This window comes from Sarcophilus harrisii, chromosome 4 (assembly GCF_902635505.1).
Source record: "Sarcophilus harrisii chromosome 4, mSarHar1.11, whole genome shotgun sequence".
NCBI classification, from domain to species: Eukaryota; Metazoa; Chordata; class Mammalia; order Dasyuromorphia; family Dasyuridae; genus Sarcophilus; species Sarcophilus harrisii.
This window is the reverse complement of record NC_045429.1, coordinates 32,692,621-32,714,797: the sequence shown is the minus strand read 5'-3', so window position 1 is coordinate 32,714,797 and position 22,177 is coordinate 32,692,621. Positions and strand designations below refer to the sequence as shown.

General features: G+C 38.5%; 1 protein-coding gene across 4 annotated transcripts in view; it reads right to left on the bottom strand.

Moving 5' to 3' along the window:
- TGFBR3 (transforming growth factor beta receptor 3) overlaps positions 1 to 22,177 on the bottom strand; it is a 215,004-nt gene that overhangs the window by 5,361 nt on the left and 187,466 nt on the right. For all 4 annotated transcript variants that reach the window (XR_004234299.1, XM_031969337.1, XM_031969335.1 and 1 more), the window contains exons 13-16: positions 16,866 to 17,165; positions 15,121 to 15,238; positions 10,618 to 10,653; positions 7,716 to 7,823 (exon numbers count right to left, since the gene is read on the bottom strand). Coding sequence is in view for 3 of the 4 variants with exons in the window: in XM_031969337.1 (XP_031825197.1) it covers positions 7,716 to 7,823; positions 10,618 to 10,653; positions 15,121 to 15,238; positions 16,866 to 17,165 (562 nt within the window). In the remaining variant the exon portion in view is untranslated. The remainder of the gene's footprint in view (positions 1 to 7,715; positions 7,824 to 10,617; positions 10,654 to 15,120; positions 15,239 to 16,865; positions 17,166 to 22,177) is intronic.

Sequence of the window (22,177 nt, the reverse complement as noted above, 5' to 3'; positions counted from 1 at the left end):
TGGAAAGTCTTGACCTGTTTGTGCAAATAACTTTTGCTCCATACAAGGATATTTACTCCCACTGCCCACTCTTAAGAAAAGGAGGGTGGGGGTGGGAAATCTCACTCACAGGATGAGGTTGCAGGTGTTTACCAGTCTCAGATGCTCTATTTTAGTTTCTGTAATTGAGTTGCACCTAATAGTCTACTTAAAAATTGGGGGGGGGGAAAAGAACAACTTCTTTCTCTTAGTATCTGCTTGGAAATGTTACCAGTTTCTCTTTCATATGTCCCGACACACTGAGCTGTTTTCACATTAAAACCCTTATGGAATTTCTGACTATCTCTAATATGTAAAGTTTACTTTTCAAAAAAGCTAAAATGAGTGTCCTTGGAGTAAAGTTCCCTTCCCTCTAACGTTAACACATATCCAATGATTTCCAGAAAGGAATCAGGGAAAATCAGGGATCTCTGCTTGCTTCTGGTTACATATGATTCATTACTGGGTTGAATCCCTACCACCCAAATTGGTTGCTGACATGGGGTAGAAAAAGGCCCCATCCGATCTCTTGCAGGTAGATTCCAAGAAAATCAGATGTTAGATGGAAGAAAAAAGGGTCCTCTTCTAACCTAGAATTCTAGTGGAACTCTTCCCCTGTGGAGCATGGAACAGACAGGCTTGAAGGAGAGGCTCCTGGCTCTCCCAGAGGCTTCTTTTTGTGCACCCCTTTACAACATAGACCATGGGGACATCAGATGGCCCTGCAAAGCCTGCCATTTCAGGGGAAGCGTCCAAAGGACAACGCCAGGGCTGACCCCAGGAGTGAGCAGAAGCGGCAACGGACTTGGAATGAAGAAGCTGAGTTCAAATCCAGCCTCATTCACTCACTAACTGCGTGATCCTAGGTAAATTAGCTAATTCTGATTGCCTCCAGAAAGAAAAAGAAAAAATCAAGATGCTTTTCTCCCAGCATTTACAGTAAGATCCAAAAACTGTCCCTTGTGTCTAAGATGTGCTCCCTTCAGATCTCAGGTGCTACTTTCCTATCTCCCCATCCCTCTACATCCCTCCCCCATTACTTAGTACTTATTTTATAAACAGTCTGTTTGTTTATTTATGTATATGTTGTTTCTCCCCAAAAGAATGTAAGCTGCCTAAGGACAGAGGCCTTTTTGGCGCCTCAGTGCCTCGTATACATGAGGCACTTATTCAGTGCTTCCCTTCTCACTGTAAAGAGCTGTTTTCACACTGTCCCTGCACGCCCCATTAAAAACATGAGCTTTCTGAGGAAAGGGCCCATTTTTGCCTGATATACTGTAGGCACAATATGTACTTGTTACCTCGATTTGTTTGTTGACTGATCATGGAATTAGGTAACAGAAGGTACCTTAGGGATCACTTAGTCATTTTGCAGATGGAGACTCTGAGGCCCAAAGAGATGTGATTTTCCCAAAGTCCTAAGAGTTGTTTAATTGCAGAACTTGAAAGAAGAATACAGATTTTGATTTAGGGTTGGGAGAAGTAAAGAGAAGAAAAAGGGGGGAGTGATGGTGCAGAAGAGGTATTTTGGGGGCAAGCAGGCCTGCTTAGATCTACTAAGAGAGAGCTAGAAGGGAGATAAGAGAAGCCCCCTTCATAATTTATTTGGACTGATCCTAGAACTAGAATTCCTCTCCTGTTCAAGTCTCCATCTTTGTATCTTCTCCCAGCTGGAATCAATAAGAAATCTGAGCTCCATCCTCCACACCTGAATCCTTCTTCCTCCTAATCCCTACCTTGCTTAGTGCTCATCCCATGAGGAGACATTCACCTTCCAGCCCTCAGCAGCTCTGGTTAGGAAACCAAGGGGGGGGGGGGGGAAATAAAGATGTAAGGAAGTTATGGACAACTAGAAGAGGCCCCCAGACTTGGGGAGGGAGATTTCTTAAAGGGATGAACAACCTTCTGATTTTTTGGACTAAAGAAAACTTCCACCAGTACAGTATAGGAAGGTTATTCCAAAGGGGATACTGCCCAGCTGCTTCTCTACCTCCCTTGAGGGCAGAAGAAGAGGAAATGGTTTTAAATCGCAGCAGCAGTGATTTAGGTAAAACATAAAAGAACCTGGTTGGTTACAAGAGAGAATTTCTGGAATCTTTCCCTAGAGGAACTTAAGGGTGGGATTGATAGCCATCTGTCCAGAGGTAACTGGGTAGAAGAGGATGAAAGAGATCTTGATTTCTTGTTCTAGGAGCCTGCCCTCACTTCCGAAAGTAGTTCTTTACTAAATTAATGTCTCCTACTTCACGGACCCTCCTGGTTAAGACTATCTCATATTTCTTGCTCTTAAAAAGAGTAAATTGAAAGTTTAGGTTGGAAAATTTTTCAACATTCGTTTCCCCTAGAGCATCAATCAATCAATAAGTTTTTATTAAGTGTTTATTGTATGCTGCTGCTGGATGGCACAGGGGATAGAATGTCAGTCTTGGATCAGAAGGAGTCATCTTCCCATTAGTCCAAACTTAACCTCAGGCACTCACTAGCTGTATGATCCTGGACAAGTCCCTTAATCCTGCCTGCCTCAGTTTGCTCACCTGTAAAATGGGCTGGAGAAGGAAACAGCAAACCAATCTAGTATCTTTGCCAAGAAAACCCCAAAAGGCATCATGAAGTCATGTAGTGATTGAATGACAACAACAAACAACATATTTTGTGTGCCGGGCCATGAGATAGACACAGGCCCCGTTCTCAAGAAGCTTATAATCTAGCTGTGGGGCAAAAGCTCTCTTGACCAAAAAATATCGCCCTGTCTTCATTTTTTAGGTAAAAAGTAAAGTCTGTTGGAGGCAGTGGATTGAGAGTCTCACTAGGGGACTGGAAGTCCCAGGTTTAAATTCTGCTAATTAATATTTCTGACCCTCAGTTTCTTCCCTGGCAAAAATAAATGAATGAATGAATGAATGAATAAGGGTAATAATATTTGTACCATCTATTTTACAGGATTGCTAATATCTGTAAGTAATACTTGCACTATCTACCTCACAGGATTTCTAACAACTGCAAATAATACTTGCACTATTTATCTCACAGGATTGCTAATATTGCAATTAATACTTGAACTATCTACCTTTCACAGTTGCTAACAACTGCAAGTAAAACTTGCAGTATCTACCGCACATGACTTCTAACTGTAATATTTGCATTATTTACCTCACAAAATTTCTAACAACTGCAAGTAATACTTGCACTACCCACCTTCCAGGATCATTAATATCTGCAAGTAATAGTTGCACTATCCACTTTACGGAATTATTAATATCTGCAGATAATCTTTGCACTATCTACCTTAGAGGATTGTTAATATCTACAAAAGGCTTTGAAAACTGCAGTGACAAGTATGCATTTCATTATCCTTAAAAATTATGGGGGAAATGGTGATTTTACAGAATTAGAAAGGTAGGCTTTGATTCAAAATTGGCTGTTCTTTGGAGCCTTTCTCATTTATATTCACACTTTGAGTGTTTGTGAGTGTGTGTGTGTGTGTGTGTGTGTATTTCTTTTTTTTTACTAAGAAATTCTTTTTTTCTTTCCTTTATTAAAAATGTTTACATGTTTAAATCAGATAGAACATGTAATTTATATATTAAAATAATTTTTAGGTGTTTTTTTTTTTTTAAGTTTTGAGCTGCAAGTTCTCTCTCTTCCCCTCCCTGAGACAGGTTATACATGTACAATCATGAAAAAAACATTTACATATTTTAAAAAGAGATCATTAATCTGAATTCGGTGGCATTTAAAAAACATTTGAATAAATCTATTTCAATATAACTCAGTTTCCTTCATAATACTATAAATCTTATTTTATTTACTTAAAAACTTTGTTCTGAAAAAAGGTCCATGGGACTCCACTGGACTGCCAAAGGGATTCATGATTTTAAAAAAAGGTTATGAATCCCTGCCTTAACTGGCTATCTGGGTCCTTTAATTGGGTCAGCTAAAGAGTCTCCCCGGAGGCAGCAAAAGGGCTCAAATATGCAGGCACCTGCTCTAAAGCCAAAGAATGCCTTGATTTCCTGTTTCTGGGATCAGTAAAAGGCAGAGGGGGATGCAGAAGGGAGGGGGATCTGGAAGCCGTGGTCCCATCCCCACAGCCTGAGCACCCACAAAGACCCAGTGATAAATTCAACAAGGGGGTCTGTGGAGAGCAGCACTCCCTGCTCCTGGCTCCCTAGAGCAAGGTGAGAGTCCTTCACCAGCTCCAATTTTTTTGAGACTTCAAATTCTCTTAGAGATCTGAGAGTTTCTACAAATATTCTAGGTCCAGTACAAATGGGAAGAAAACTGTGAGATAATGGGTCTCTCCAGACTAAGCACAGACCTCAGTGATAAGACCAAGGTTGCCCCAACAGAACCAGTGGGAAGATCACGTGTGTGAACATCAGAGGAAGGAAGTCAACTCCTTTCCCAAATGCCTGGAAGAGTAAGCCAGTGTTTACTATCTTACGAAACAAAGTGAATTTTCTCCTTCCACCTTCCTGGCCTTCCACCTTATCTTTTTCCTCAGGAAACGATGAAGTACTACCTTACTTCCCTCCCGAGCCCCCAGCAGTGGGAGGGTAGGATGTACTTTAGTGCTATATTTAACTTTAAAAGAAGATTTTTTTTTCTTCCCTGTGGGCTTTATCATATCAGCTTTCTGTCCATCCAGTCATGTTCCTCCAACACTAAAAGCTGTATTCCCTCCTTCAGGAGTCTGCAGGGACCATTCTCAAGTTTTCTGTTCTGTTCTGTTGTCTAACTTCTGATATTCAGTATATAGGCTTGTGACTGGTTCACAGCCCACTCAAAGAGAAAGGAGAATTAATGAATTCTATATCAATGAGTTACTTACTATGTGCCCAGCACTATAAAACTAACAAAAAGAAACTGTTCTGACTCTAAAGGAACCTATATCACAATAAAATGGAGGTGTTACATATGAAAATGACTAGACTATTAAAAAGAAAGTCATTAATAACATTTCTAAAAAAAGATTTAAAAATCACTAGAATAGGAAAATTACATTTAAAAAGTTTTTAAAAGAAAGGAAAATAACAGTAATAATAATAATAACAGTACTGATGGAGCAGTTTACACCTTCAAACTGCTTTCTTATATGTTATCTCAACTGATTCTCATAACAACACTGGAAGGTAGAGGCTATTATTCCTATTTTACAGAAGAGGAAACTGAGGCAAAGAAGTTAAAGTGATTTGCCCAGGTTAGGTCTTCCTGACTCCAAACCCAGGACTCTATTTATCCATTCATTGTTCCAGCTAGCCCATTAATTCAATGAAATTTGCATCTACTAAGCAAAGGCAATCAATGTGACTCAAAACTATTCATTCTAGACTTTTCTTATTCTTTTCCCTACCTGGTCCCCTTTCCCCAAACTACTCTCCCCAGCTCTATCCAATCCTACTCCATGATGAAGAATAAATTATGTAGGCTAAAATGAGAGTGTTAGAGCTCACACTGAGGGCTGTGTGGTCAAAATACAGTGAATAGAGAATGTAATCCATAGTCAAAGAGCTGTTTTATGACAAAGTGGAAATTTGAAATTATGCAGACTCTTGCCTTGGTTACAATACACTTAAAATTTAAATATATGGTTTGGTTTGGTTTGGTTGCCCTGAGCTGTTTATGAAATGGAAAGAAACCAGTGGAGAGCAGCTATACTCTAAATGGGATCATTTTGATATATGATGAAGGTTGCTGGTATGCTGTCCCATCTAAGGATGATTTTTCTGCCTTCCCTCCCCCAATGAGTTAGTATAATGTGGATAGTGATATTTTAGCCAATGTTTTTCGGGGGGGGGGGTGTTATCTGGTTTAAAATAGGTCCCTGCTATTTACTAAAACAGGATTATCCATCCTTATTTTGGGAAGAGGGGAGGACAATTTTGCAAGTAATTGGTCCTGAGAATTCATAAGAAATAGGGACCCTTTGTGGAGGGCTTAGAAAGGAGCTCAGAAGTCCATAGGACTCAGGACAAATGTATAGGGCGGGGGTGGGGGGGATAAAATGGGCTACTTTAGGAGAACTGTGGCTTCCAGCAATAAGGAGGCAAGAGTCACAATGTACCTTCCCTGGCTAGACACTATCCATAGGAGCGAGTTCAGTTTTGGGAGCAACTTAGAAATGGTGCAGAAGAGCTGCAGTGTGCAGAGAAAGAAATCCAAAATGGCAAATGGTCTTGAGTCTCCACCATAGTCTTTGATGGCACTATTATCAGTGGAAGAAGCTAAAGGTGTTCAACCCAGGTTAGACAAAAGTCAAGGGAAACTTGAGTCCTGAGAGTATCTGAAGGTCATGACAGGATAAAGAAATTAGTTTCCTAGGAAAGACCCAGAAGGCACTTAGGTGATTCAGTAGAACCAGCCTCAGTTTTCATTTGTAAGATGCAGATATTTATAATGGGAGCTAAATGGCTCCACAGTGCATAGAAAATACTGGGCTGCTTCTCCATGAGTTCAAATCCAGCATCAGACACTATCTACGTGACCCTGAGTAATTCACTTAACCCTCTATGTCTGTTTCCTTATTTGTGAAATTATAATTTTATATAATTTATGTAATTAAAGCATCTACCCTCTAGAATTGTGAGGTGAATAGCAGATACTATTTGTAAACGTTTTGCAGACCCTCAAGCTGGTTTTATAACTACCTGCCAGCTATTCATTTTTCTCCACAGGCAAAGGTGATCAACCGGGAAGACAAATGTTGATTTTCAGTCTAGATGCTCCTGGGTGCTGCCACAGGGAACCTGTGCTCCTCACTCTTCCTCCCGGTGTCTCTCTCTGAACCTTGCTGAGTTTCCCAGAACTACCCACTTTTAACATCAGTAGTCACCTCAGGGGCTGCCTATAGCAACATCATATTCTAGATGGAGAAAAACTGCCAAGGAAGTGGAAGAAGGTGATAGTCCCTGCCTCTAGATTTCAATGAGGCATCCCCATCTGCTTACTGCCAGGAGCTTGCAAACTTTAACGTGCTACGTAAATGCTGGATGGCAAGCTGCCTCTTGGTCTGGATGCTGGGCAAGGGGATGAATTCAATAATCTAAAGTCTCAGCCTCTTTATTAAATGCTTTCCAAAGTTCAATTGCACGGTAGACTTTGAACCTGCTGAACTTTCCCTGACATAAGACAAGACTTAATTCTGGTTCTTCGGTAATCCTGGAGAATTCTGCCTGGGGTAGAAGGAGAATTCTTAGAATGCTTAGAATGGGAAATCGGGGACAAACCTGGCCCAGTGGGGAAATGTTAAATCACCTGCAAGGAGCAGGAATGCTTCTTGTCTGAGCTCCGTAGTGTTCAAAGTCCTAGGACCTTTCTGGCCCTTACGGAATTCAACACATGATTGTCTTTGGAAGGTAATTGTGAACAAAGGAGACTATGTATCGACTAAGAATGGAAAGTAGAGCGGCTGGGTGCTAGATTTGTTTTCCTGAGTCAAATCTAGTCTCAGGCACTGTGACCCTGAGCAAGTCATTTAACCTGTCTGCCTCAGTTTCCCTATCTGTAAAGTGAACTAGAGAAGGAAATGGCCAACCCCTCCAGTGTCTCTGCCAAGAAAACCCTAAATGATTGAAAGAGCCAAACAACAAAACCAAAAACTCATTGCAAGGATTATCCAGGCCCGCCTATTGGAGGTGGACCAATGTTCAAGATTCGGCCCCTTTCTTTCCCCGCAGAAGCCCGGTGGCCACACTCACCTGTATGAGAGTAGATGTACCACAAGGCGCCCATCAAGAGTGCTCCTATCACGAAAGCTGCAAAGGCAATGCCCATGACGGTCAGCGTGTCCAGGCCGGGTAAAAAGTCTGGCCAGAAGGGAAGCAAAGAGACAAAAGGTCAACTGACATGAAGCTCACGCTTTGGGTGCCCTACAGTCACCTCAGTGCTATACTATACTCCAGTTTAATGACTGTTTTCAGTCGTGTCGATGTTTACTGACACAAAATATTTTATGGACACCAGTTAAGTGCCTACTATGTGCCAGATGAAGGTGATCCAAGCAGGTCTGCTAGGGCACCGGGACACCAGCAGCCATCTGTCATAATTGCTAGCATTTATATAATGCTTTATGTTTTGCAAACACTTTATCTAGTTTAAGATTTTTTTTTCTCAGTAACATTTTAACAACATTTCTTAACATTTGTATAAATTTTGAGTTTCCTTCCTCCCTTGAGAAGGCAAACAATTTGATATATGTTATGCATGTGTAGTCATACAAAACATTTCCATATTAGCCATGTTGCAAAAGAAAACTCAGACCCCAAATCCAAGAATAATAAAGTTAAAAAAGCATTCTGACTGAAAGCACTTTCTGTATTATCTCACTCGATGTTCACAATAACCCTCAGAGGAGGAGCCTTTATTATCCTCATTTTATAAGTGAAGAAATTGATCCAGAGACAGCCTTGGGGCCACCCAGCTAAAAAGTATCTGCCGTGGAATTTGAACTCAGGCCTTCCCGACCCCCAGCCCAGTACTAATCACTAGGTCCTGATGCCTCCCTACTTACTCCCGGCTACAGAGTTAGGCCATCTCAGAATTGAGATGGGATTTGAATCCATCCTCCTGATTCTCTGCCCAAGCCCTCTATCAGCTGAGTCAAAATGCTTCTACAATGAATGAGAAAATGTGCACTTTTAAAATAAAGCAAGTAAGGGAGGAAAGAGAGAGACTATTTTGGGACATTTTATGGGCCTTTAAAAGTTGAATGAGTAATCTAAAAAAGAAAAAAGAAAATGGGGGGAGAAGGAATGAAAACCCCACTGTGGATGGTCTCATTTCTTGGATCCCTTCCTAGAGTCAGCTCCCCACCTTGATGATTCCATTGGGCAACCAAGCCACTTTTCCAAGCTCAGCCTCACTAACTGGAGGGGGGCGGAAGGGCTTTTCAAAGGAGTGATGTCAGCTTTACAGTCAGTGAAACACATAAGCAGAAGTGATTGTTCCTTATTCTTGGCAATGAATTTTATATTTAAGATGAATTCCAGGCCATAAAAACAGAATATTTCCTTTCTGCTAAGAAAACTACCTTTTTCAAGTCTTCAACTAAAAAGTTAAAATCTGTTTTATAAGGGCAAGGCCTTGGATGGAGAGTATATAATTCGTAGGGTCCCTGGACCCTGAATGTTATAAATGACAGGTCTGGATCTTCCCCTATCCTTACAATCATTTCCAAGTCATGGGCCTTTTCAAATGCTCTCTAGCTATGTAATTTCTGACCTAGTTATTTCTGCTTTTCAATAAACTACTACAAAATGTCTAGTTAGAGTCAATCAAAAAGCATTCTGTTAAGTGTCTACTATGTGCCAGACACTATTGAGCTGTGGATGTAAGTAATTGAAGCAGGTTTTCTAGAGCAAAGGGACTCTGGATGGTCAACCAGAAAGAGAAGTATATTGGCAGCTGAGAGACCTGCCTCCATTCTCTCATGGACCAAATGGCCTTAGGGAGACTTGATTATCTCTAAGCCTCAGCTGTTTCATCTGTAAAATAGGAGCAAAGTATAGGGCATATAACAGGTGCTTAATTAATACTTGTTGATTGGCTGATTGATGAAGAAACTATGGGGAAAGGTGTTTCTATGGAAAATGTCGTCCCTAGATAGGACAATGGAAATCCTCTCTTCTAATTGCAAAATCTGAAGGCCCAAAAACACAAACTCTTCTTGTCCTGCTAATCATGCTTCCTTTACTCTTTTAACAGAGTACTTGTGGACACAAGTAATATACTGGGAAAATACAGGCTCATATGTTCATTCTTTGAGAATTCTCTATGGAGGAGCTATGGAAAGACACAGTCAAAGACCATACAAGATGAGAAGAGTGGACGGAGTCTGAGCTGGACCCAAGGGAAGAAGTACTCCCATCCGTGAGTTTAATGGTCTAGAAAGTAGAGGTCCCAATTTTGCAGCCCTTGCACAATATTCCAAGTCTCATGATTCACAATCTAAAGACTTTCCTAGGTAGGCAGGGAGTTCAGTAGTTAGAGCACTAGACCTGAAGCCAGGGGAGATTTCGTTTCAAATTGGGCCTCAGATATGCTGAGCAAATCACTTTATCACTGTTTATTCATCTATAAAATGGGGATAATAATAGCCCCCATCTCCTGGGGTTGCTGGGAGAACAAAAATGGGATAATATTTGTAAAATACATTGCAAACCACAAAGCACTAAATAAATGTTAGCTCTTATTTTCATTGATCTAGGAGGGTCCCGAATTTATTTCAACTTGAAAATAACTTTTTCCCCCATAGATATAGCATGAACTCTTTCAGACCCTAAGTTTAAGTCCAACAAATTCTTAGTACTTTAGAAGAATGAATGAATCTCTCCACATTAAAGCACCTGCTTCCTTCCTATTCCTTATATATCAACATTAAGTTCAGGTAAGAAGGAAGGATGCCAAAGCCAAGAGGGAAACAAGGCAAGGGAGAAGAAAGAGAGAAAGGGGAGAAGCAAGAGAAGAGAAAGGGAGAAAAGGAATGAGAGCAGAAATCTCTTATCAAAACCTCAACTTCTGGCAAACCTACATCGACCATCATGCTCTGAGAAAAGCCCAAGGGAGCTTCATTTCAAAATATGAAGATTTATGAAAACTTACGTAGTGATTTCCCGATTGGATTGGCAATAGTTGAATCTGAATAAGAAAAAGAAGCATTAATCACAGGGTGTCCCCTTATCAAAATCTAAAGCAATCATCAACATTTTAGCCAAAGGCTAATAATACAGAGTTATTGCAAAAAGAGACATTTTAGCTTATACCAGCAGAACTTTCTAATAGTCATGGTTTATGAAATTTCATTTAAGGGTCTCCTCAGATCTGAAGTTCCCCCTAGAGGGTTCATAGATTTTGTTATCATTGTTGTTTTGATCTGGGACTGAGCTTTCATCCATGTGGGAATTCCCATGAGGGGATTTCTCTCCATGGCTGAAGATCAGCAAGTTACTTATTTTTGACTTCAGAGTTTGAGAGAATTCCAGGAGAGCTGAGCTGTTATATGGCTTGTCCACAGTCTCAGGATCCTAATGGGATCACAGATCCAGAGCTAAAAGGATTCCCAGAGGTCATATAGTCCAACCTTTTATTTAATAGCTGAGAAAACTGAGGTCCAAGGAATGTCCCATGACTGAAAGTCATATGGTTAGTAGAGACAAAGTGATTTATCTAACTCTGAGGCATTCCATCAAGAGCCTCTCTCAGTGTATAGGTGACTAAGCTGTTAATGAACTTGTAGATGTGGCCACATAAAGAGACATAGAAATCCACATTTTCTCTAAACACATCAATTAAGATGAGATGGTATACGTTAAAATGGATGCACCGGAGAGTTCTGCTCAATAGCAAAGCTCTTCCAGGGTTTTTACTAAAGGTTTCCATTTAGAAAACTTTGATTAGAGGATTAAATTAATCAGCAATGTGTGTACAAAGGGGCACTTAGGAAAAACATGGTAATGTTAAAACTCTGCAGAAGCTTGTACAAACAGACACCTCTAAGAGATCTTTCAGGAATGATGGGTTATATCCCCTTTCCTTTGCTATAGGGTAATTCTGGTTTAGGTATAGATTGGACAAGGCAATTGGAGTCTGCTGTGATATGAATTTGATTTACCAAATCCTATACACAGCTTTGTAGGAATCTGATTGTGTAATCAATCCAGTTGCCTTTAAGTCAATTAAAGTTGAGTTCTTGATGGCCCTAACCAATCTTTTCTCTCAGGGTTCAAGTAGGGGCCTTTTAACAATTTCGGGAAGAGGGTCACATCGTGTATTCTCCTTAAGACCTAACCCTCTAATGAAACATGCTATTAACAACTCAAGACAATGAGCCGATGGACTTGAGAGTACAGAAAGAAATATATTTTCATCTCTTTTTTTTTTCTTTCATTCTATTTTTGTATATGGCTACTGAGGAGATTTATTTTAAACAACTATCCATATTGCGAAGACATTTTGTTTTTCTTGTCTTCTCAATGGGTAGGAGAAGAGAAGGAGAAGGGAGAAGATTTGGAACCAAAAATAAAATAATAAAATTGAGTTATCAAAAATGAAGGAGCTTCCTAAAATTCCTTTCAGTTTGAAATATTTGGTCTTCTAAATGAATGACCTTGCTCTTATCACTCAAACAACCTTACAATAATGTATATTTTCCCTTTTCTACTTTACACTCATATTTGGGAGTTTTGTGTTTTCTTTCAGTAACAAAAAGGGCAGTGTCTCTAGAGAGTGAGAAGATGAGGGTCAAATCCCATCTCCATTGTTCTCTATCTAACAAGGGCAAGGCCCTTATCCTCCCTAAACTGCTGTTTACCCATTTGTAAAAATAGCTGCCCTCTGAAGTTTGTTCCAATTATAATTCTGTGATTTTACAGACTCCAAAAAAGAGAAAACCTGAAACATGAAGGTGATCTTTAAAAAAAAAAAAAAAAGCTGAAAAATGCACAAAGAATGTTTATTTTCCTCTAGGGCACTAGTTAGAACAATACTTTTAAATACAGTTCTACTCATCTCATAAAGTTCACCTCCAGTTTAATCCAGTCAACCGGTATGGCAATCCAAACTCTGAACTCTTCCCCCATCCCATCCAGCAGTAGCCTCCTAATTAGCAAACCTCATTAAATTGTTTTACTGTGGATTAAAGTCTTCCCATATGACTATTTTTCATATAACAAAAAACGCTGAAATTTCAGGATAATTGCCCTAAGCCTGAATGATTTTAAGTCGCTGTGGAGCGGAGATTAGAAAGAAAAATCAAGCCACCCAACTTGAAAGCAGAATGAATTACTGGAAGTAATAACGGTTACATTATTAACGCCTAATTGTCTGGACTGGGAAAAAGCGTGCTGCTGACCCATTACCAGCAGGAGTACATCCTCCAAAATAGGTAATGGGAACAGATGGATTAGGAGGAAGCAGGGGCCTTTGTTAAACCTTAGGTTCACCAGCTGTTGCCCAGTTTCTGGGACACTTGGTTGTATAATTGCTGCTTCTTTCTTGGTGCTCTAATTGGAAACTTGGATTATAAATTGGCTAATCCACTTAAGAGGGAAGCCAGTGAATAGATAAAGGGTTAGCCTTCAAGTCAGGAAGCTGGAGCTCCACGACCCACCTCTGACCCATAGAGACTGGTTGGGTGACTCTGGTCATTTACTGTCTGGGGCCCCAGGCAATTCTCTAAGCTTATAAATTACTGGGCACATACAGTTTTGTGCTGGTACAGCCAGTTTCCTCCTCAAGCATCTTTTTTAACAATGAAATTAAAAGCCGTTCATTCATAGAGGGAACTTTGGTGATGATTATTACAACTACTGTTTCAAGTGGTCGGAAATTAGCTAATAAAACTCTTTACCTTGTAAATGTCAGAGCTGGACATTTTGTAACTGACTTGAGGTCTATGGCATCACTAGCTGAAATTATCTTAAAACTCATTTCATTAACATGAATAGAACCACATTGAGGCAACATGGGGTTAAGGAGTCTAGAATTGGGAAGACCCGGATTCAAATTCTACCAGTGGCTGGGAGATCCGGGCAAGTCACCTAACTGCAGCTCCCTAGGCCGGCTGGCTTTAGGGATGGAGGAGGAAGATGGATAATGGCAACATCCCGAATATTTGCACAAGCAGAATCATGGAACGATAGCCTGAGGAAGGGGTCTGGGATCCTCGTCCCTTAATTGGAAGTTTCATTCCCAGGGTGGGATGAGCCGGCCTAAGAACCGGAGTAACTTTTGTAAGGTCACACAGCAATCTGCTGCCCTGGCCCTCGCCGCCACTGGAGCAGGAGCGGGGGGCCCTGTCCCCTGGTCTAGACTCTTGTTACAACATTCCATGATTGTTTGTTCTAAATGATGAACTTCCCAGCCTAAAAACCTCAGAAACCGAAGGGTAAATCTCAGGCTTTTCATAAAGTTAATTTTGAAATTAGGACCAAATAATTCTTCTTTTTAATTTCACTGCAATGGGCTGCTTCTAATAGTCACATGGGCATGTGTGTGTGTACACAAATTCGCGCACTTGTATATGTATATATGTATGTGTACATATATAAATGTATATTTGTGTACCCAAACACACACACATATATGTAAAGAGAGAGAGAGAGAGAGAAAGGAAGAAAAGTAGAAGGAGAGGGAGGGAAAAGGAGAAAGGAGATGAAAACAGAGAAAGAAAAAAATTAAGTAGAAGGTAAGATAGGAATGGGGGTAGGGAGAATGTAAAAATTAGAGAGAGAGAGCACACATTTTGTATATAGATGCAAATTATGCTTTAGGCAAAACATTTATTCCTGAAAAAAAAAGTTTCTCTATCCAATATTAATTAAATCAATTTAAATGCAAAAAGGGAACATTAAACAATAGGGGAATAAAGAAATTTTGTATAAAATTGATCAGCAATTTCAGTCACTAGATCTGATCACTTTAAGGAGATGGGAGGGTCACTGACTGGGGAAGTATGGCCCAATGGAAAGTGCCTAAGATTCCAAGGGAAAGAACTTGTTCTCACAGTTGTGCTATTCATTTACTATCCCTCTGACTGTAAACAAGTCATTTCCTGGCTCTGGGACTTGATTTCCTCTTCCGTAACAAGAAAAGGTTACCACTAATATCCCTCCCGGCTCAAAACCCATGATTCTGTGAATTGGTTTCACTTAACTTTTTGTTAATGGGGAGGGTTTAATAGTGCAGTTTAATAGTGCACATCTGGAAATCACTGAACAAAAGGAATCAATAAAACTTTTAAAAGCACATTTTTCCTATTTATAGGCAGCTATGGTTTAGTGGATAAAGCACTGGAGCTTGTCAGGAAGACCTGAGTTCAAATCCTATCACAGGTATTTATGAGCTGTGTGGTCCTGGACATGTCATCTAACAGAAGGAAGGAGGGAAGGGAGGAAGGGAAGGAAGGGAAGGAAGGGAAGGAAGGGAAGGAAGGAAGGGAAGGGAGGAAAGGGAAGGAAGGGAAGGAAGGGAAGAAAGGGAAGGAAGGGAATCAAAGGAAGGAAAGGAAGAAAGGAAGGAAAGGAAGGAAGGAAAGAAAACCATTCTTATTTTCTCTTGACTTCAGGTCAAGGCTGGGTTCTCTCTTCGAAGGGCACCAAGGTTTACCTGTGGCTTCGTCTCCATAGATGATCAGCAGGGGTTTGGTGAATGTTTTTTTGTTCTGCATCATGGCCCAGATCATGCTGGCGTCCAGAGAGGTACAGGCTTCGTCAGGAGGGATGCACTGTGGAGAAGGAGAGAGGTCAGGGCCAGGGATTTTCTCAGAAGTGAGCCTTCCCAGCCCCTGCCAGCACAGCTGTGGGGCTGCCTCATTATCAGAGTACCTCAGTGTTATTTACTGAGGAGAAACAGGAGATGGAAGCATTTATCAGACCAAACTCCCAACAAGCTGCACAATCTACTGGCGCAGGAAATGTATTCTCAGCTGCATTTCAAAAGGCAAACCCCAAAGGCCAGGTTGTGTTTTCCCTTCATGACTGGAGGCTTTGGTATCACTGCTGGGCTGAGAGAAAGGTTCTCTAGATTAACCAGAGACCTGGTGCTTTCTGTTCAGCAGCTTGATGAGACACGAAGGCTTTATCCACATTGGATGTAGAAATGTATATATATGAAATTGTTTCAGTCAATTGAATCAAAAGGATTAGTAATTTAGCTCTTATCCTTTTATTAAAGAGGTCAGACTATGGGTGCAAAATACAGAATACTTATATTGTCAGGCTCAGTGTTAACTAGTTTTGAAGAATGGTTCAAAACCCATCATAGATACTTATTTGTTGAGTGGTTTGGGCAAATCAAATAATCCCTTGTACCTCAGTTTCTTCACCTGTAAAAATGGATTTTATGACCTCTAAGGTCCCTTCTAGTTCTAAACTGTTGGCTTTATGATCCTATACCTTAGACAAGCCACTTAACATTTCTTGGCTTCCACTAAGAGTTTGGATTAAATGGTCTTTGAGGTTCTTGCCATCTCTAGATCTATGGCTGTATCAGTGCAATGACCAATGTTGATTTCAGGGAACTGATAATAAGTAGTATTTTCCTTTTCTCCATAGGGAGGTGATGAACTATGAGTAGAGAACAAAGCCTGTGCTTTCACATAAGATTAGTATGTTTTGTTTAACAATACATCTTTGTACAAAGATGATGAGGAGAGAGATGGTACTAGGAAATGACAAGGTTATATAAATATTTTTTTTAAAGTGTGTGTGTGTCACAGGCACACACAAGGCTGATGTGATTAAATACCCTAATTAAACTTGGCAGTCCTATGGTTTGGCAACAGTTCCATATAACCAGTAATGTCTTATGGTCAAGACTTCTGGTCCACCATTATAATAGTTCACTATATTCCAGCACGAGGAGCCACAATATAAAGTTTAAATATCTGCTAACTTCCCTTGAAAGCTTTCCTGAATAGAACCAACTTTATAATCCACACAGAGAAGGTAAAAAAAAAAATTGCAAATCAAGTCTTTGAGGGGCATGGAAAAATTAATGCTCGCATTGGACTTGTTCTTTAGTCTATTTGTAGCCCTGGCTCTCCACATGATCTAAATAGCAGAGATAAAGCCAGACCACTCCCTCCATGGAAAATAATCCTAATTTATCACATGTAATGTACTCTTTAATAACACAAATGGGAAAAAAATTATATTGTCAAGATTTATTCCATAAGATTTCATAAAACTCACAGGTCACTGAAATTATATTTACTTTATTACTCTATTTTTGGCTGTCCTAAAGCTGAACATTGAAATTTGCCATAACTTGTGATTATTCTGAAGGTCACTGTCTTTTTTTTTTTTTAAAGAGGAAATTTAAAAGTTCAAGGGAGCCAGTGAACTACTAACCTTTGGCAATCTGTGGGTATCTTCTTCCTTCTTTGTGCACAAGGTGAGTTCACATTGTAGGAAGAGCAGGGAAGTGTTAAAAATGGGTTTAAGTCTGAAGCTAAATCTTTTTTTGTCCATATGAGTGTGGAACCGAGAGAAATGGGCCTTCTGGGGCGAATAGAATCTCACAGATTCATCTTTAGGACAAATGTTCTCGATGATAGTGTAATCAGACATCCTGTCAGAGTTGGCATTCGGAGAGATAAAACACGTTTGGATGGCAAATCCCACGTCTCGGTCGGCCTTGGTAACAGAGACCTACATAACAACAACACAAAGGAGATAAACTGAGAATGAGCCCAAAGCATCAGGGACTGGCACGGCCTTTCAGCCATGCTTCAGACAGACATGGCAGCCCAGAGATACTGCATTTCAAAGGGAAGGAGCTGCTGTTAATTTAAACTGGAGTTTAAACCTGCAGTTTTGTGCATCAGCCTGGGAAATTACAACACAAGTTAAACTTAATCCCCCAGAACTCAGTTCCATTATGGTCACAAGTGCCCCTTTCTAGTGCATGTAATGACTTCCTCCCCAGACAATCTCTCCACCAAATTAAAAATGAACATGCATATCAATCAATCACTATTTGTGGGACCTCAGTAAGCTGGAGCCTTGATTTCCTTGCCTATAACACAGGAATAATAAGAGCACTTATTAGCTCTTATTCTCTTGGAATAATCAAATGAAAGGTGCAAAGTGCTTTACAAACTTTTAAAGGCTACATAATTATTAGCTGTAATTATTATTAATAGAGGTAGCATGGCAGAGTGGAGAAAAAGCTGGAGAAGACCTGGATTCAAGTCCTCCCAAGGACACATGCTGATTGTGTGACCTCAGGCAAGTCACTGAACTTTTTTTTCCCAATGATCTAGGCAATTCTCTCAAGACTACATGTTGCACAAAAATGCTGACCTATATTAACAGAAGGAGTCTCCTGGCTTGGGAATTCCCTGGTGCAATAAAATCACTGGTCTAATCCCTATCCAGGTTCCTATTGTCATCATTTATTTATCTCCCCGCCCCCCCATCTTTTAGATATTTTATTATTATTTTTATTAAATCTTTTTTATTTTCAAAACACATGCATGGATAATTTTTCAAATTAATCCTTGCAAGACCTTGTGTTCCAATTTTCCCTCTTCTTCCCCCACCCCCTCTCCTAGATGTCAAGTAATCCAATATATGTTAAACATGGTAAGAATATATGTTAAATCCAACATATGTATACATATTTATACAATTATCTTGCTGCACAAAAAATCAAATCAAACCAGAAAAAAAATGAGAAAGAAAATAAAATGCAAACAAACAACAACAAAAAGAGTGAAAATGCTATGTTGTGATCCACACTCAGTCCCTTCTGTCCTCTCTCTGGTTGTAGATGGCTCTCTTCACAAGATCATTGGAACTGGCCTGGATCATCTCATTGCTGAAGAGAGCTACGTCCATCAGAATAGTATAATCTTGTTGCCATATACAATGATCTCCTGGTTCTGCTCTGCCATTATTTATAATAATTATTATTATTAAGAATTGACATAATGTTAGGATTAGCCACAGTTTGGTGGCTAGGATTTGATACATTAGAAGCTTGTTCCTCTTTATTAGCCAGTAATTAACAAACCCCAAATATGAACAAAGCCCCAAATATTCCTAGAACCCAGCAGATAATAAATCACATTGGAATCTGAATATCCAGAGGCAGAACTTTTGTCCGTAAGTACTCGGGCACTACCATAATCCATAAAAAATACAAGAATAACATTTTCAACAATGTCATCACATTAAATGTTCATAACAATATCTAAACCACAAAGAATAGAAAACTGGCAAAATATAGAGACATGCCTATATTTCTTCATAAAGAAGAATGTATTAAGTGCTCTTAATTGTATCTCAGTTTCTTCACCTGTAAAAATGGATTTTATAACCTCTAAGGTCCCTTCTAGTTAAAAACACAGGAGAATAAGAAGGCAGGGAGTGTCTTTTGCCTCTTTTTGTATCCCTGTGCTTAGCACAGTGCTTGGCACATAGTAGGCACTTAACAAATATTCACTGATTGGTGGACTGAACAGGACAAGGTATATTATTGTGGATGTCATAGGAGTTGCCCTGAAGACACTTTGAGTGAATCCTCAGAAAATGAGATTATATACCAATATTCTTAATGAATTATATTTAAAATTTTATATTGTATTTATGTTATATATTATATTTTTATGTAATATATTATTATCCATTGTATGTTAAATATATATTATAGAAATTATATATAGATATATTACATTAATATAAGATTTAATACTATCACTATTAATATCAATTACACATAAACACACATGTAATCAACATATAAATACACATAAATATATTATATAATTGATGTAAATAATGTTTATACATAATTATATTAATACATAATCAATTATAAATATATTTAAATTTTTATCTATTATATAACTAAGCAATAATTTGTTTAGTATTAAATACGAAAGCTTAAGAGCAGTATAACTACTTGTCCTGAAGTCATTTCTATCTAAATACTATAAAAAATAACAACTAAATAACAGCCACTAGTTAGTTATTGATGTTGAACCCACATGGTCTAGGGAGAAAATTTATTTTTCACCATTCGATTCTTCAATACCTTCACCACTCTATTGGAAATATGAACAAAAAGATATAAGCCACAAAAAAATTAATTTTCCTAAGTTAAAAATTAGCTCTCAGGCTTTTAATAGTATTAGTCCTATAAAATGACCACCCTTTTTAAAAAAGATTCTCCAAAGAGAAGAGTAAAAAGATCAGAGCTTATTTAACACCGAAAAGGTAAGCTGAATTTAGGACTTGCAGAAAGTCAGTATTACCAGGGTAGTAGTCTTTCTTGCAAAAAAAGAGAGGCTGAACCAACCTTCCCTTTCAAGCGATGTAATATTATATAAAGGGTGACTCAATCTGGTGCAGGTCTTGGTTTGGCCAAATATCCCAAGTTATTTTCAGGTCCAACACAAATTTTCCTTCATTCTTGATTGAAGTTTTGGAGGGAGATTTTAAGGGAAAATCTTATCTGAAAAGGTTTTTAATTCGTTTACATTTCTTTTTTTTTTTTTTAATTTAATAACTTTTTATTGACAGAACCCATGCCAAGGTAAATTTTTACAACATTATCCCTTGCACTCACTTCTGTTCCGATTTTTCCCTCGTTTACATTTCTTAAAAAAATAAAATAAAATGGTATGGTCTAAGGCCAGATCCTATGCAGTTTCCCTTCTTTGGAAGCATGAGGTTGTGTTGGGCCAAAGGTAAACAAAATTCAAACCCTCGAACTCAGTTCTAAACTTAGATTCTAGTAGATACTCCATTCAAAAAACCCTGTCTCATAGTTTAGGATGATTCCTTGAGTGGCATTCAAGTACTTTCTTTCTGGTGAAACTCTCGACCAAATTAAGGATTAATGTAAAACTGGATACTTTAGGGATAAAAATGAATTTTTATGTATTGCCCAATGCTTGCCACTGGAGATTCAGAACTTTGGCAAGAGTCAAGATGTGATTCAATTCTCCCCTCTAGGACAGTCTGTCCTACTCCAGACTGTTTCTGATATGAAACACTCTCATACAATCAATTTCAGGACTGCAAATGATTCTGACAGAATGGCTTATCTAAATTTATTAAAATCTGACATGGTCTGTTTTTGCTTTGTTTTGTTGGAGAATGGGTCTGACAAACTGAAATTTTTTTCTGCTAAGTCACCTTTCTAGGAAAATGAATTTTTTTTAATTTAAAAATCTTTGTTATGTCTCTTTATCTCAGGGTTTAACTTTGCAAGACTGAGAACAATTATGAAATAATTTTTCTAAGAGAAAGGTATCATTTCATTCTTAACTGCTAGATTAAGTTTATTCTTTTCTGAAGGGAAAAAAACACATAAGAAAGTTGTCCTAAACTCAGAATTTTTACATTCTATAGAAGGAAAACAAAACAAAACAAAAAAAAAAAAAAAAAAGAAAAAGCATCCTAAGTCCAATATTTTTTCTATTCTGGAAAACAAAAACAAAAATACTCTATAAAATAGGTGTTTTGAACTCAGTACATTTTTCCTTTCCAGAAAACAAATATAAAAACCATAATCAATGAATAATGAATGCAACTGTTTTTTCAAATGCTGTTATAATATCTTATTTTTTAAAAATAACTTTGAACATGTATATAAGCTCAATTTTTAAAAATCTATATCAGAATACTATATAAATATAATTATTGAGTTGTCCCCAAAGAACAGAATGACCAAATATACCTTCTTTGCAAAGATAGGGACTATTGCATACATATAAAAACCCTTAAAAAGGACTGGGATTTGAGAATTGTTAAGAAGGAACAAACTGCTACCATGAATTATTTTTACCCACAAGGCAAAGAAAATAGATAGTTGTATAAAATTTTTATTTCGAAATAAGATAACATCTGCTCCATATGATTGTTTGCATTTAAAGTGCCTTTACACAGATAAGAGAAAAGAAATGCTGATCAAATATATTTATTAATTCATTAACATGCTTTGTCTTTCTAGCATTGATTGCTAAAGAAAGTAAGAAAAGGGCAAGATGGCCTCTTCTCTCAAGAAGCTCATGTTTTCATATATGATAAAAGATATAACCTTTGTCAAATGAAAGGGTCACATACAAGTAAACTATTATTGTCATTTTTCTTTCCAACAAGTGATCGTCTAATTTCTTCCCAGGAACCTCCAATGATGGAAAGGGAGCCATGACCTCTGAAGGCAAACCACTGCACTAATGGACAGTTTTAAGTTGTTGGAAGGAATTTTGTTCTATTTGTTCATTTATTCTTTCACCAAATATATATAAAACAATACTTAGAATCTAGAGACAAAGGCAAAATGAAACCTAGCTATAGGCAGCTTCAACTAACTGTTCTGCATTCTGTGGAATTAAGATTTCATAGCAAATAAGTGGTTTAATGTTCATGTTTAACCTAAGATGTCTTGATGAAAGTTTAAAATATACAATTATGATTATGCCCAAAATACCAATGTTAGACCTCAAGAGGGGAGTGTGGGGAAGAAACACCAAAGTTCTTAAATGATTTTACATAATTTTTAAAAAACTACCTCTCATAAGAATAGTTATTTTCAAGGCACAAGACTATATTCTAATTGAATGGGGTATTTCTTCTCCATAAAGAGGCAGCAGCTAGGTGGTATCATGGATAGAGTTTGAAGTTAGGAACACGTATTCAAATCCTGCCTC